The following is a 17,229-nucleotide window of genomic DNA, read 5'->3' as shown; positions in this document are numbered from 1 at the left end:
ACATCAAAATTTCCCCCCACGCATCAAACAAGGTGACAGAATGATTGTTTGAATATGAATATGTCACCAGCCTAATGATTGCATCCTGACAGTGTCAGAGTTTAATGCATTGACTGAATTTATGAATTCCATTTTCTGATGTTTCTAAAATTATTTTCCATCAGTTTTCATGTCATGTATAGCTCCTCAAGAAAGCATTGTGTCCATTTGATGATTTGTTCAAATGGACACACATTCTCTCTGCCAGGGACGAATTCAATGGTCATTAAACAATTATATACATTTATAAAAAGCAAGGTTATTTTAAACATTATTAATGAGCAAGCTGTTTGGACTTTGAAATAATTTATTCAACATAATGTGAACGCTTTAATGGCAATTTAATGGCCTTTTATGTATTTAAAAACATCACAAAAGAGCATTTAACTCATTAAACTCAAAGTCAGATATATATGTACCAGACATGTATTATAGCCATGTCTCTCTCTCTTAGAGACAGAAAAACTACTTACGCAGACACCATGATGCAGCTTTATAAATAGAATTTATTCATTTTAACTATGGAGACCAGAGGGTTGTATGATACACAGCTAGAGATGAGAATTAGGCATGCACATATTGTAATTTTGTGTAATGACATTTCTAAGTGTGTGATTGAAACACACTGGGTGACCTAGCCACCAGTAAACAGCTAAAGAATCAAAATCACAGTTTTTGAAAATTAAATTTGAATTAAACATAATTTACTTGAGCAATGCATGAGATGTTAAGACTTTAACCTCTGGTTTCACAGATAAGGCTTAAGCCTAGACTAAAATGCATGTTAAATATATCATTGCCATTGTTTTGTCCCCAAGATGTACATCATTGATGTGTTTCTCTATAAGGCATGTTTATAAAAACTACTTAAATGTCCTAAATTAAATAAGGCATAATGCTGGTTTAATCTAAGCCCTGTCTGTGAAACCAGGCCTAAGACTTGTTTTCAGAGAATGTAGCTTTAATATAGATGCATATTTTCTCTTATATGTATGCATCTGGCAGACACTTTTATCCAAAGTCACTTACATTGGATTTAAGGTTTTGTTGTTGTTTAATAAATTCTTGCTTACCCTGGGAATTGAACCCATCACCTTTTCATTGCACTGACAATTCTTTACACTTATTTTTAGCATAAATAAACAAAAACAAGTGAAAACAAAACTGCCAGTGAAGACAAAAAATACTTACATTCAAGATATAATATAATAATAATATAAGGTACCATACAACGGTTAACACTTTACAACAAGGTTTCATTAGTTAACATGAACTAAGAATAAACAATAATTCAACAGCATTTATTAAATGTAAATGTCAACATTTACTAATACATTATTAAAATCAAAAGTAGCATTTGTTAACATTAGTTAATACACTGTGAACTAACATGAACAGTCAATGAACAGCTAGATTTTTATTAACATTAACAAAGATTAATAAATGCTGTAACATGTTAGTTCATGTTAGTTAATACATTAACAAATGAGACCTCATTGTAAAGTGTTACCAATGTTTGAAGTCAGTAAGATTTTTAAATGTCTTTTAAAAGAAGCCTCTCATGTTTACAGAGGCAGCATTTATCTGATCAAAAATACCATAAAAACTGTGATATTGTGAAAAATTATTACAGAAGAACTATTATAGTTCTACTACAGTTCTATTATAGAACTGTTATTTAAATGTTTTTTTTTATTAAAAAATTTAAACTGAATTTTTAGCATCATTACTCCAGTCAGATGATCCTTCAGAAATCATTCTAACATGATGATTTGATGCTCAAGAAACATTTCTTCAGAAAGCTAAAAAGAATTGTTCCTTTATTTGAAATGGAAAACTTTTGTAACATTTAATGTCTCTTTGGTGAATAAAGGCCAGATTTAACAGGGCAAATTGGCATAAGAGCACAATCCCATAAAAGCACAGATGGGAGAGTTCTGCAGGTGATCTGCTATCTTAAGACGCTGCCAGATCATTTCCATTATGAGACCAACGCAATCTGCCAAGAGCAGCGCAAATTAGCGTCTGGTTGAAGTCATGCTTTTTTGGGTGCTAAATAATGGTGCAAACACCAGTAAATTGACAAGCACAAACCTTATTAAATCACCTTGCGTGATTAATTTAAATACTCTCCTCCCATAAATTTTGCGTCTGAAAGGGAAACTCCTACAAATGCATATGCAATAAGGTCAGCCACAAAAATAAACCCAGTCCACACCTTTTCAATGCTAATTTTTCACTGCGTGTCATTATTAAATCCTGATGGTAGTTTTTTAACGGCAAACCAGTGCGCAAAATGTTAGTAAATCTGGCCCTTAGTTTCTCTTTTTTAAAAAAAAATCTTTAATAAAAATCTTAATGACCCCAAACTTTTGAATGGTAGTGTATATACAGTATATAAAAAGGTTGTTTTTTTTCAAGTAAATTGATCAAAACATTTTGTAACTTGTTTAAATTAATTTTGTTCCCAGGATCGGTATGTTTCAACTTTTGAAACGTGTCTTTTTATAGGGATTTTTAGATAATTTACCGTAAAGGAAGTCGAAAAATACTAATTAAAAATACATTAATAAATTTTTTCCCAGTGCAAGCCGTTGCAACAATTCATTCACTGTGCAGTCAGAAAGTTCACATTACCGTTACTCTACAAGAGTCCTTATTCAGTTTCAAACAAAACAATATTTTTGCCCTAATCTGGAAGTAGTTGTACTCATCGTAAATAAACCCTAAAAACACTGCTCTCAGATCAGCACAAAGTTCCAAAAGCACTTCCAGGTCAGCGATCTGCATTCATCCTCCTTAATTTGGCGGGCAGGTTGTCCTCCATTCGGCCGCCAGACGTGTGTGGAGGAGCGTGCTGGTGTGTGGGGTTGACCACTGGGGTGGGAGGCAGACTCCTCTGGTGGAGATCTCCAGTGGACAAGGCCATGGGCTGGAAACCCACTTTGAGGGCTTTGAGGTGGAATCGTGCCTCTCCGTCAACTTGCCCAGGACTAGAGCTGAGGCGCTGTAGTTTAAGAGGAAGGTCCCCGGTACTCGAAGCCTTTTCGGAGTGCTGCGAGCTTAAGCGTAGCACCTTCCTCTGCAGATCTTCTCTGCCAGACGAACTCATTTTCTGGAGTTTACTGGGCAGCTTGCAAGAAGCGCTTCCGGGATGCCCCCTTTCCTCACCTGCTTCCAGGCAGTCCATGGAAAACACTCTCTCGTGGTGCGGCGTAAGCAGGGGCGAAGGGAGCGAGGATTTCTCCTCATATTCTTTCACGCTGTAAGGTGGCGTGGGCACCTCAAAGTTGCTGTGAAACTGGGAGTAGTCCACACGAAAGAAGCCCTCTTCCAGAGACATGACGGGCAGGAAGCGGTGACCCCACAACACCTCATCTTCCGTGTACGAGGTACGAGCCTGACATGTCATACCTGTGAGAGACGGCGTATAATAAACAAGCATTACAATGTGGTCGAAGCGTATAACCGATAAGGAGGCTTTCATTGTCAGGTTGGTCTGGCCATGAGAATGATTTATACTGCACTATATTCCTCCGTCCACCTAGAAAGTGATTTAAAGACTCTCAGTACATAATGTGCGTGAGAAGGCCAAGGCAGAGTTTTAAGACTCCTGCAACCATAATTCAGCCAGAGGGCCATTCAGTGAGTCATAAACACAGCCCAGCCATAGCTTTACACGCTCGTGCTCTTTCTCGGCCAGGAAAATCCAATCTGCTCCTCAATAAAATTAATAACAATCAATAGAGCAATTACTAAACAATTGGTGTTCCTAAAGAATGCATAGTTGTTTTCTGCATTGTTTTCATGGGGATAAACCAATAAATAAAAAGAGAGATGAAAAATGTATGCTGTTTTGCTGAACGGAATGGTGTTTAAAGGGGTATGTGCTTATATTATGAAATAGTTCAGGCCTCAAATATGATTGGCTGAGACTGTGAGTCTGTGTAGTGGTGGGGATATTTCAGTGTCTCTTTTTCTGCTGGTTGCATTGCCAATAGTTGGCGACAAATGACTTTTGCACTGTCCAAATACCCACACTTGCGGCCTTTGCACTTGACCACTTGTCTACTTGCGTGACGTATTTAATGTATTTGGCCCAAGTGTTCAAGTAGGCGTGAAGACTGCAAGTGTGTATAGAACTTTTGATTACCCGATAGGACACGCTTATAGTGTTGCAAAAAATGCAAGTGTTTAAAGAGTTTTTTTAAATTTTTTTAATACTTTACATTTTAAAATAAACTTCTAAATGTCTGTTCATTAGTCGCTATTTAACGAACAGAAGACAAATTTTTAACAATGTGGTGCTTCTAATTAAATGATAAAAAGCAGTTGCAAATGTTGTACAAAATATACATAGCCTACTCATCTTTGCACCAATAAAATGTGAAACACATTGGGCCCTATCATACACCCGCCGCAATGCGACATCAGGCGCGACGCAAGTGTTTATTTGCTAGTTTCAGCCCAACACAGTTCCTTTCCAGCGCCATGTTGTTTAAATAGAAAGTACTATCGCGCCCATGGGCGTGCTGATCTGAAAACGGGGTGTGTTCAGGCGCATTGTTTGCGCGTTGCTATTTTGAGGCAACTGAAAACCACTATGCCAATGACCAACAAAAACACCAACGCGTTAGTAATATGCGCCTATAGGCGGGGGCACAACGCGTGTACACTCTGCTTATTACACACAGGGACAGCAGCACACAAACATTTTTAAATTAAAAAAAATAAAAGGATTCCCCTCTGGAGAAGCGTTCAGTCTTTCCTCTCGCAAATTCTGCCATTTAAACTCTGATTGGTTTATTGCACATTACGCCCAAAACACATCCATGACTCATTAAGAGACTAGGTACAACCCTTTTGGACCATGCGCCTGGCGCCCACTCAGATCGTTAAAATAGGGCCCTTTGTTTTACTACCAAATGATATATAATATCTAAATAAAAGTGGAACGTCTCGCGATTTCAGGGCACGTGAGTTCCCGAACTTGACGGGATACGCTTAGTCTCGAATACCACTATAAAGCGGTATTCAAGATAGTTTGGGTTTAGCGTACATTAAGGGCACTGCACTTTGGCATTTTTATCATTGGAAGGAGTCTTGCGCACTTACGTGCTCTCAAGTGGCCAAGACCGCAAGTGTGGGTATTTGGAAAGGGCTATCTTTATGAGTGGGTCATTGATCCAATTTGTTCACTGAATAAAGTAAATTAGCTGTAAGGCCTGCTAAAATCGTTCCAATGGAAGCTAACGATCGCGGGTGAAGGTCGCTCTGCATTCGGTCTTTTCAGCTGGGCAAAGGGATTTAATTCCAGTTCCTCTTTATCTGATTCCATTTCATCATAATCTCGAATTTAGGTTAGATCGCCAATTGGTTATTTGGTCATTTATATTTAATAGTTAACAACATATTTAATTATTCTGTTTAACCCTTTGTTGAAATTATACTCGTTCATAATCTACTAGAGATAGTTCATAATTCCAGAGTAAGTCGGAATAAATCAAAATGTAACAATTTATTAACAGTCAGGTAAATGTATAATGCCCTGACCCTCTTGCAACACCTCCTTATATACTTAAACCAAGACAGAAACCTCTTTCGAATGGAAACGTGTGTAAACAATGGGAATTTACATTAATCACAGTCCCATAGGCCTGTATTGACAAAAGACCAAATGGCTGAAGACACGCCCACCATAATAGGCAAAATATCAATCAAATTTTTTGGTTTACTTCTTTGATCTAACAAGCTGATTGGCCTCTGCTGATCCTGCAGCCAATGAGATTGCCTGCTCAACATTTAAATAGTCTGGTTCAGAGTTTTCTTGTAAGCTAGTCCTGCAACATGCTATCACAGATCCTCTGAAACCCTCCCCCTCCCCCAGCTCCACCTGCCCAGTCCGCCAAAAACGATTGAGATCTTTGTACCAGTAGCACTGAGACATTTCAAATTATATCAAACATGTATAATATAATACTGTATAATGAGAATTGACATTAAACCATATCAATTTTGTGAATTCTAGAGGAAGGATGGGGGAAGATTCAGGTGAAAGGAAAAGCATGTAAATTAAAGCCATTCTCAAATGATTCACTCAGAGTGACGTCATCTCGGATGGGAGTGATAACTGCATGAGTGAGTTCAGAAGCTAATTTCTTTTATTTTCTCAGATAGTCCTTGTTCCTCAATCAGACAATCTGGCATAGCAAGCCTTTCCATTCTTGCAGAATCAAGTATTGCAATTAAGTAATGCATCCTACAGACAGTCACTCAAATGATGTGTTCAAAACACAGATTTGTTCATGAATAAAAAGTGATTATGAATGGATAATTTAATCATTCATTTCATTGAATATTCATTCATTAATGAACAAAACAAGTGATCATGTGTGAGTCATTGAATCATTTACTTAACCGATTTGTTCAAAACACTGGTTCATTCATGAACAAAACAAGTGATTATATGAGTGAGTCATTGAATCATTCATTTAATTGAATATTCATTCATTAATGAACAAAACACGTGATCATGTGTGAGTCATTGAATCATTTACTCAACCGATTTGTTCAAAACACTGGTTCATTCATGAACAAAACAAGTGTGAGTCATTGAATCTTTCACTCAAATGATTTATTCAAAAAACTGATATATTTATAAACGAAACAAGTGCTTATGGGTGAGACATTGAATTATCAGGTGCGTTGGACTTATTGGACTTAGCGGTGTATGTGCAGACCGGTGTATGACATCAAAGTACTGTGAGAGCGATTAGAGAGAAGACGGCTCCATATGCTTTTGAATCGCTCTTGCGGTGCTTTGATGTCATGCACCCATCAGCACCGCTTCAAATCGAACGCACATCTTCACTCAAATGTTTTGTGCAAAAAATGCTGAATCATTCTTGAAGTAAAAACACCAGTATACTGTGTGTTGCCACATAATGGCTAATTTTGCTGTGGCTTCATTGAAACTATTTCCATTAAATTGGGCTTGAGAGTATTACAGATCACTGAAAGCATCGAATTAACCAAATATGTAATAAACAAATATGCATGGGCAGGGAAACTTCATCAGTGAAAGGTGATCCAAGTCTGCAGAGCTTCTGTGTGAGTCTGCTCGTGATGAAATAATTATCATTAAAATAGCCTTCTAATTAGAATAAGCTCGCTTTCTGTGAGCGTTTCTGCTGGCACTACATCATCCCATGTAATTAAACCAGTTTATGTAACATTAATCACACTGAAAATTCTATATTTTGCTGATGGAGTGGTCATGCTGAGTGGAGCAGTAGGGTGGCCTGGCTTCATCTAAAGGCTTAAATGATTGATCAATGCTGGAAGAAGTTTTGTGAATGTCCAATGGCTTCACTGTGGTTAAGCTGAAAGCAGCTTATTAAGCTCTTATTTGAAGCAAGACAATTTCAGTCTTCACAGTAAGACTCTTGATTGCGTAATCTCTGTCAGCATACATAATTAGGGTCTGTCTTTCGTCACTAGATCTATGGTATTGATTAAAGGAAGCCTATTTCACACTCGCATTTAGTCTATTTAACTAAATTGCACATCTATATTTCGTTCTTTGTTATTTCTTATTAGGGTATACAATGAGACATTTTAATTCTGTGAGCTGCAAATGTTCATGCAAAGCCCTTAATATATGCTAAAAGGAATCCAGAGCCGTAGCTTTGTCTTGTACTGTTGCATCTGTAAAATGATTAACTTGACATTTCTGTCTGTGTCCAGGGCTTCGGTGAATCAATAAGCACTTATGAGTGCATGACAGGCCTCATCTCCCAAACAGCAGGGTGGTAAACTGTATTAAATCCCCACATGACTGTTTCCCCCGTTACTGGCTTGACAAAAACTTAATTACTGAATTAAAAGAGTAAGTGAATTATAACAGGAGTCTTCCTCTGGTGAGCACTGATATGCTTGATAAGTTTTGTGTCTATCACTGCTGTAACACCTGTGATATGAGCATCGCTGACATGTTGTAATGTAATAACCTCTCTTACTTTGTCTCCATCTCATATCGTCTCATATCGAGAGTTCAAATTAATTTGATCAAAGGTAATTTGCAATAAAACAACTAATAACTGAATACAATTTCTGGTTTCTTCTGAAAAGTTGAAAGAAGTCACAAAAATATAGTGTGTGTATATATATATATATATATAGCTGAAAAAAATCTAAATATTAGATGAAAACCGTACATGAAAAATAAAAATGCCTTGGCAACTAACTGAAAACTTAAAATTTAATTTAATTTAAAACTTGAAATAAAAATTAAAAAAACAATAAAATGACAAAATCACATAACAAAATGACTAAAACTTAACCCTCTGGTGCTCTTCGGTCATTTCTGACCGGAAAATTTTCTGTTTTGAAATTTTAAAAACCACTTCTTCATCGGAATGATATAAAACTTGGTGACTTTTATAGCATTAGGTATGCAAACACACAAAAAAATTGGGGTCATGAATCGAGCATGCTAATTGGTCATAAAAAAAAAATACCGTTCATTGTCTTTGGTCGTAAATGACCGACCATAGGAAATGAATGGGAAATATGCAAAAATACAAATTCACAGAAAAAAAATCTATATTTCTAACAAAAAACTAAAACTTTATAATAAATAGTCTTTGAGATTTTTTAAATATATATTCAAATCCATCCAAAAAAAAAAATCATTAAATGTGTTCTAAAGAGAACTAGGGAATTCTCAAGCCTCTCCATAGAGACTCTCCATGGTTGCATGATTTCTTAAATAATTCCAAAAGAGGGCGCTAATCTGCCTTCAAAAAATATATATTTTGAAGGCCTAGTCTCTATTTTAACCTGAAATACTGCAATAATGAAAAAATAAAAATGACAAAAAAAAATTGGTATAATTTTCAATGGCAAAAATAGACCATAATTATTGCATAAATATTAAAAAATACCATCAAATCACCTCAAAATACAAAATTAAAAAGAAAATTATTATCGAAGAAAAATAAACTGCATTGGTTTTACTGGGGTGGAGGAAGTTTAATTTTTAGGTGTCCGATAATTGACCGGGAAAACAACCAATGCAATCCCTAAACGAAGAGCACCAGAGGGTTAAACTAAATTTAAAAAATCAATAAATAAATTGTATAATAGCATATGATACTAAAACAATGTTGCTTACTTGCTCAGGTCTCTAATCTGGTCCATATTAAGTCACTCCTTAAATTTAAATCTATGGTTTTTAAATTAACATTATTGTTAGAAAAATCCTATTGTTTGGAAACGCATTTAATAGCATGCATCACCCCAAAGATTTGAGTCACATGTGTCAAAGTTATGTGTCAAAGCTTAATACTAAGGGTTATAGGCAAATGGTCAAACCATTAACCCTAAATATGAACAAAAGTAATAGTGATGTTTAAAAAACACCACTAAAAATTAAATGAGAATCATATTTGATTGAAAAAATGAGGAGACCGGAAAAGAAATTCTAATTATATTTCTCTTTATTTGTGTAGTGAAAAAAGAATGTAACTGCTGTCGTCCTCCTCCTCCTCTCACATCATCAAAAGAAAATCCCTTAGTTACTTTGCTTCCTCACAATCTGCCTGCATAAAAGACACCAGGAACAGATCGAACTCGAGCGAGGTCTGAGGCTCATACCTCAAACAGACAAGCATGTGACAAAAAAAAAAAAAAAAAATGTATTATGCACAAGGCTCAGCACGGCTAAAGCACAGGCCTGAATGAATGCAATCAGAAAGCCGTTTTTAAACCCACTCGACACCCCAACTGATCTGACTGTAAATTGTGTCCATTCAGATGGAAAACCAGGACGGAGGGATGTGAGGATAAATAGAGAGAAGTAATCAAGTTTAGAAGGAATAAGTGTGAGAAAAGTGATATGTTCACTTCAGTCTGATAAATGAAGATGAATGATGATAAATGAACACCCTGAGAAAAAAAGAAGAAAAAAAACCTTTTCTTAATTAGTAATTGTGTCATGTTTTTTCATTAAACATCAAAACATCATTAAAACAAGATCAATTTTCTTGAGAAGCAAATTTGCATAAGATAAGACTTGTTTTCAGAAAACACATCTTGAGAAAATTACATTCGCATTGGCATAAACATTTGGGGTCACTAAGATTTTTTTAGAAGAAATTAATGCAATTTGTTCTGAAAGTATTAAAGTGCTGACAGTGACAGTAAATATAATGTTACAAAATATTTATATTTCAAATAAATGTAATTCTTGTTACTCACAAAAGAATCCTGAAAGGAATAAATATGGAATAAATTACATGTTAAAATATCTAGTTCAGTCGTGAAACTACAGGGCACAGGCTGGTCCTTTATATGCAATCTGCAAGCAATCACATCATTGCTGCATGGAACAAGCTGATTGGCCTCTGCTGATCCTGCAGCCAATGAGATTGCCTGCTCAACATTTAAATAGTCTGGTTCAGAGTTTGCTGTAAGCTAGTCCTGCAACATGCTATCACAGATCCTCTGAAACCCTCCACCTCCCCCAGCTCCACCTGCCTAGTCCGCCAAAAACGATTATGAGAGTTGTCATGATTGAAATATATTAAAATAGAAAACTATTATTTTAAATTGTAATAATATTTCACAATATTACTGTTTTTACTGCATTTTTGACCAAATAAATGCAGCTTTGGTGATCACAAGAGACTTCTTTCAAAACATTTTTTAAAGGGGTGATGAATTGAGAAATCGACTTTCCTTTGAGCTTTTGATATATAAAAGTTAATCGTGAAATAAGAATATCCTGTAAGTTTCGGAGCTGAAAACTTCCTTGTTAGTCAAAGAAAAGCTTTTATTGACACCAGGCCCAGAAAATACTACCAAAACGTATCACCGGCCTGCCGACGGGCTATCTTAAATAGTGAAATAACATTCCTTACTTGCGCATATTCACTGATCAAGTAATACAAAAATAACATTCCAATCAATCGGGTGGATGAGAGATGAATCATTGTGTCTGTTTGATAAAGATATTTTGCAAGTCCTGTGAGCGTTTCTCCAGACGCTTTCAAAGCAATGCCCACATGTACTGAGGGGAGCTGAAGCTCATTAAATGTGCAAATCTTATCCAATCCTGGCCGTGGGCGTTTACTTTCAAGTCTCCAGTGCGGCACGCCCATAGAAACCGAGCGTTTTTTCAGAGAGCCTCAAAACCAAGGCAGAAAATAGCCTATTACTTATTCATTATGATGTTGTTAAATGTAAAAACCATGACCTCAGACAACAGTATAAAAAATAAAAAATAAAAACAGTTCATAACCCCTTTAAAAAATCTTACCGACCCCAAATTTGGTAGTGTATGTTTTTAGTTCTGTTCTTATCAAAACTTTGTTAGATTTATGCATAATTTTTTTTTTTAAATAAATTATATTGTTTTAGTAATGTTAAGATATTTTTGACTGAGGTGATGCAAGCAAAGCTTTGTTTTGTGGCAACACATTCTCAAGCCAAATTATGTTCCCAAAGGAATGGAGAGTGGAGTGAAGAATGCGACTCACCCGTCGTCTCTACAATGCCTTCCAAAATGACGACAATCTCAAACTGCTCATTCATGAGTGAGCGCTGGGACAGGTCGAAGAAAGGGCTCTTGGGATTGATCTCGTGGCAAATGGTGAGGGGAGAGACCAGGAAGAGTTGGTCAGCACCTGTTCCAAAGCCCACGTCCAGTTCACACTGATCCAATGGCAGGAACTCGCCCTCCGGGGTCTGACGAGACTGGTGAGAGATATTATCATCATTATAGTCATCGTCTTCATCCATTTTACATTGAAAACTTCAATTTTTGAATTGTATGCCCTCCAATGGCTGAGACAAATGACAGCAGCAACAATCAATCTGAAAAACAGATCATCAAGAATGGTAAAATAAAATGGAGGTGGAAATGGAAAAAGGAAATTGAAATAATCAAACCCCAAATAACAGAATATATATTGAAATTGAGGGACACATGTATGCTGTTTAGAGTGTAAAGAAAAATATTCCTCTCCAGGCAAGTGGAGAGAGAGCGTTTGTGGCTGCAAAGAGTGAATGGGGGATTTTGACAAGCATGAGTGCTCAGAACAGTGAAATAAAACACAGACGGAGCAAAGGAGGAGGCTGGGGTGAGATAAGAAAATGCCTACAAAGCATTGTCATTTCAGCCATGATATAAGAAGATAAAGAGCATTTTCAGAGAGCGAGTGAAATCTGAGACTTGATGATTTACAGGGTGATGTTAAACTGAAAAAGAGCTCAATGTGAAGGGTATGTTTTTCTACACAGGCTAGTGAGAGGTTTGTGTTTGTATGTAGAAAGGCAGAGGATGGAGCCACATGTACAAATTATCTTATGAATAATGTTGCTGCTAGGGCTGTAACGATTTGTCCAAAAATAAAAACCTTGATTAATTGAACATTTTACCTCGATTACGATTAATGAACGATTATTTTTTTTTTTTTTTTTTTTGCCCTTGTAAGGTTTTTGAGTAAGTTCCTGATAAGGTTTGTACTGTAAATATGTTCTACTATTAAAGGTGGAATTTTTTTTTTCTAATGAAAAAGTGCATTCCTTTGTGATTTTAAAACACTTGAAGGAAACAGTTCTCTTTCAGCAGTTATTGTCTATGGGGCAGATTTCTGTTTGTTGTTCATCAGATAGCTACAGATAAATTGACACAGGAGGCCTACATTACATTTATTTGAATGCATTAATGAGAGAGTGATTGTGTGTGTGAATTACTCATACCGTCTCTATTCAATATGAAGCTGTGGTTTGTAGCCTACTTACTTCAAAGGTATTAAAATATATGCTATAACGGTTGTGTTTCTAAGCTACTTTAGTGACTTCGCTTTAGTCACAGGACAGCGTTGACGCTGAGTTTCTGCGCTCGTCGCTGCGCGCGATCTTCACGTGATGTGCGAGCTACGGTCTGAGTGTTCGTTTGTCACAATATATCAGGCATTAGTTCAACATAATACACATCTGATGGTCGAAACTCGCTTTAATGTTCAAACTGGCACGGCTTAAAACACATACAAATGACAAAGCTTTGTGAGGACGCAGGTGAAAGAGGTCTGCCTTCAGGGCGCGCGCGTTGTCAGAGACGCGACACAGCTCGGCTCTCTGTCACAGATTTGAATAGTGCACAATCGCTTTAAATGTTGAAACTGGCAAGCCTTTAAACGCATGTACTTGACAAACTTTATGAGCACTATAGTAAAAGCGATCTGGCTTCGCGGCTTGCGCGCGCCGTCTGTGTGTGTGTGTGTGTGTGTGTGTGTGTGTGTGTCGGTGGCAGCGCGTATAGGCTATAAGAACGGTGATTGACTGACCTGTATATAACCTGTGTAAAACATGCAGTTACTATAGTGATTCTGGGCATCTATAAACACAGATACTGCTCCTGCATCTCTCTGTGTGCCTGCAAAATTCACTTGATGTGACTGACGGGGCGGAGTCATGTGAAAACCGAAATAACCGACGTGGGAAAAATACGTTGGTTAGAGGTTCTGAATGTCGGTTTCGGTTATTTTTCGATTAATCGCACAGCCCTTGTTGCTGCAAATACAAAGTGGAAGAAATCACTCTTACATTCAGCTGGTTGGCAGATGTCCCTCACCTCCAAGTCTCCATATCACCCACTCTCATTACAGTGGACTTACTGGAGCTGTTTAGGCCAAGAGTGTCTCTAAAGGGCCCTAGAACAGCCTCATGGGATGCAAACCAGCAACCCTCTATAAAGCCCATTACTTAAAACACTGGAGCTCAGAGGGGCACTAAAAAGCCTCCACATGGAATCATATTCCACATGGAAACTACACAAAAATGTCTAGGCATTTCCAATCTCGAAATACAGCCAGAGTGAATTAAGACCTACAGAGATGATTGGATAATAACTTCAGAATTGTAACTTCCTTCCTTCCTTCTTTCCTTCCTTCCTTCCTTCCTTCCTTCCTTCCTTCCTTCCTTCCTTCCTTCCTTCCTTCCTTCCTTCCTTCCTTCCTTCCTTCCTTCCTTCCTTCCTTCCTTCCTTCCTTCCTTCCTTCCTTCCTTCCTTCCTTCCTTCCTTCCTTCCTTCCTTCCTTCCTTCCTTCCTTCCTTCCTTCCTTCCTTCCTTCCTTCCTTCCTAAAATGTTTAAATGTTAAAATGTTTTAAAATGATTTATTTTACTGTTTTATTCTAGTCTATGCAATGCTTCTCAATTTTTTTTAACTGATGGTATGTAAAAAACCCTCTCGTTCACCTATTAATTATTTTATACAATGATGCCGCAATTTCATGAGCCATTTGTATGAAACTCTTCCGAGCAGCTGTTAGGTTCTCTTAAAGCCGACCGTTTGTTTCCTAACTCTCCACTTTCCCCAGCACCACATGCCTAGATCTTCTAGTGGGTTCTCCCTACTTTCCTTGCAGCAGCTCACATTCTATTCACCGCATTTGTGTGCATGTCTTGGCAGTAGTCTTCACTCAAGTGGTGCTCACTGCAGAGCCAAATGACATCCAGCTCCCCCTCTCTGGACGTCATGAGTTGAGCTTGACTTAGTCCAGCTCAACCTCTGTGGATCATAGCCTGTAAAAAAAGATGGACGACACACCTTCACTTTCTTCCGTTGACATAACTGAAGCCATCAGTGTTCAAATATGGCACGGACATCTTGGGTCTTGAGTCTTGAGTCTGCGCAGTAGTCAGTGCGAAGGGGAGCCGCAATATCAAGGTCCCGCCCACACTCCCGCCTAATCAACAACTTTTTGTGAAATAAAGATTGTAGAAATTAAAGCTCCAATCTCCTCCCGAAGTTCCAGAAAAATGTCCGTTGGTGCCTCAGTTCTCTCAGAGAAGCTGTTAATCTCAGCTGTCAATCATAACTTCACCCCCGTTTTTATAGCATCAAATAACTAACTAAAACAAAACTTATTTAAAGAACGAACACTTGAACTAACATCAGTGTGATAAATACTGCCTAAAATGACAGAAACCAGCTTTGGAAAATTTTTATTTGAAGTGTAATTTGATTGTTTAATTTGTCTATGTCTCATTAGAATACATGGAGAGGGCAGGCTTTATGACCTATACTGCATCCAGTCACCTGGGAGCGAACGAGACTCGTTGGCTTCAGTTTTCAGGACTCATGTTGCAGGCTTGCTGTGGATAGAATTATGGGTAGGGTTATGCTGCGTTCACACCAAACGCGAATAGAGCGTCAGGAGCGAGTGATTTCAATGTTAAGTCAATGGAAAGGCACGTTGACGCGCGTCTGGAGGTCCTGCGGTGCGTTAGACGCATTTCGCGCGCCGCGATGGATGCGAATTGCACGCGAATTGGACGTGAATTGAGATTCTTGCGTGACGCGCGTTATGCGCGAGTGGTGCTTTTTGTGCATTCACACGTTTGAGACGAATTCGCGTCTGACGCCCGAGTTGAAAAATCTGAACTTTGCCGCCAATTCACGCCGTGTTAACCAATCAGGAGCCTGCTTGCTGCTGTCACATGGTAAAGTGAGGTGATGAGAAACCCTGCATAATTTAAAAATACTACTGTGTCACAAAATGTAGTTTTAAGACTTTTTCAGGTGAGAATGTAGTTGTTTAAAGCTCAAATCTGTGGTTTATTTATAAAGAGAGCGCCTACTTAAAAAAAAAAAAATCTTGTTGTGACACTTGTTGTGTTGTGAGATCCAGGCGATCACTGGGCACTCACCGCTCATAACCCCAGCGAGAGCAGCCTTTCCTCGGCTAGTCCTTCTGACGTTTGCCGCTGGCTGTGATGTCCTGTAGTGGTTCGTCTTGTGTGGATCTAACGGGCGATCTGTGGTGTCATGAATCTATAATTTGCTGTCTGCCAAATCGTTTTGATTGAGGGCAAAGAGAAGTTTCATAACTTTACTTTTTAAGGATATTTAAATATACATGCAGTGAAGATAATGTAGGAGTTGCCTGGACCACATTTGTGTGACTGTTAATGTTTAATATATATTTTTAATGAAAATGAAAAGAGGCAGAGGTGTTTTATGACATATTTCTCCTGGAGCGCCTTGAACGCGTGTCTATTTTGCTTCAAAGGCTCAATTTACACTCGCGTCCAATTCGCTGTGGAAGCGAATGGATTCAAAATGTTTAAGCGTCCAACTAGACGCGGTGGACACGATTTTGACGCTCTATTCGCGATTGGTGTGAACGCAGCATTAGGATGTGGTTGGACCTAGCTCCACCCATTACACCCAAATTATATCCAGAGAGGGGGAGCTGGACTTCATGCTCCACCCATCGCTCTGCGGTGAGCAGCCTCTCCATGCAGCATATCAGATCTATTCTGCCAAGACTAAGCCTATGTACGTTCCATTCTTATCAATAAATGCTATTCTTATCAAAAAATCTATTCCAAGAGTTGTTTATATTTAGACACTACACAATTACAAAATTTTTTATGCAGCTGAACAAATTCAAATCCAAATTGGATCAGCTGATATTAACTGATCAGTAAATTGAAGCCAGTAAGGTGAATATTTATTTATAAATCATGTGATGAAACTATCGAGTTGCTAGGTGAATTTGAACTCTCGTTGCAGGGAAGGCTGGCTGGACAGGGCCTATCACTCCTACATCCTGTGCACCCAAGTAGAAAAATTTAATAGTGCTCATACAGACAGAGAATGACATTTCTCTATATCTCTCTTACCCTATTATTCTCTCCATCTCACTCGTATTGCTCCTTCTCTCCTTGTGTTGTACTTTTTCTCTTGCAAACACATAATCAGAGATAATCAGAAACAATGAGGGAAATTTCACCATAAGACGACACACATAGATCCAACTCCGAAAATATGTCTGGTTTTCATGGCAGCATAGCAGGTGTTTTTGTCACAGTGATGGCATAAGGAATTTGTGGCAGAACCACTAACCTTGGATCCGATGTATTGGATTGTCAATGGACTTGATTAAAGCTTTAATGTGGGATTGATCCAGTAACCAGTATGGCTGGTTGATCCATTGACTGGGTGTATTGATTACAGCATGAAAAATTAACACAATTAGCAAAACTGCATATTGAGTGTTCGAGGGGGATTTTGCTTATTTTTTGACCAGGTACAATTTTGATGATGATGATGTAAAACTTACACACACACTCATCTTACACACACACACACACACACACACACACACACACACAC

At 37.9% G+C, this 17,229-nt stretch overlaps 1 protein-coding gene across 2 annotated transcripts in view; it reads right to left on the bottom strand.

The window, feature by feature from the left end:
- Positions 1–525: 525 nt before the first annotated feature.
- Positions 526–17,229, bottom strand: part of kcnj19a (potassium inwardly rectifying channel subfamily J member 19a) — a 31,761-nt gene continuing 15,057 nt past the window's right edge. Inside the window, exons 2-3 of one of the 2 annotated variants that reach the window (XM_079817466.1) lie at positions 11,580–11,796; positions 526–3,453 (exon numbers count right to left, since the gene is read on the bottom strand). In XM_079817466.1, the coding sequence (XP_079673592.1) occupies positions 2,816–3,453; positions 11,580–11,796 (855 nt within the window). In that variant the 3' untranslated portion in view covers positions 526–2,815. Of the gene's footprint in view, positions 3,454–9,517; positions 9,988–11,579; positions 11,797–17,229 lie in introns of those variants that run through there. The other variant, XM_079817467.1, reaches the window with a different exon arrangement.

The sequence above is a fragment of the Gobio gobio genome, assembly GCF_949357685.1.
Source record: "Gobio gobio genome assembly, chromosome: 1".
Classification (NCBI taxonomy): Eukaryota; Metazoa; Chordata; class Actinopteri; order Cypriniformes; family Gobionidae; genus Gobio; species Gobio gobio.
The sequence above is the reverse complement of the archived record's forward strand: the minus strand, read 5'-3'. Positions and strand labels throughout refer to the sequence as shown.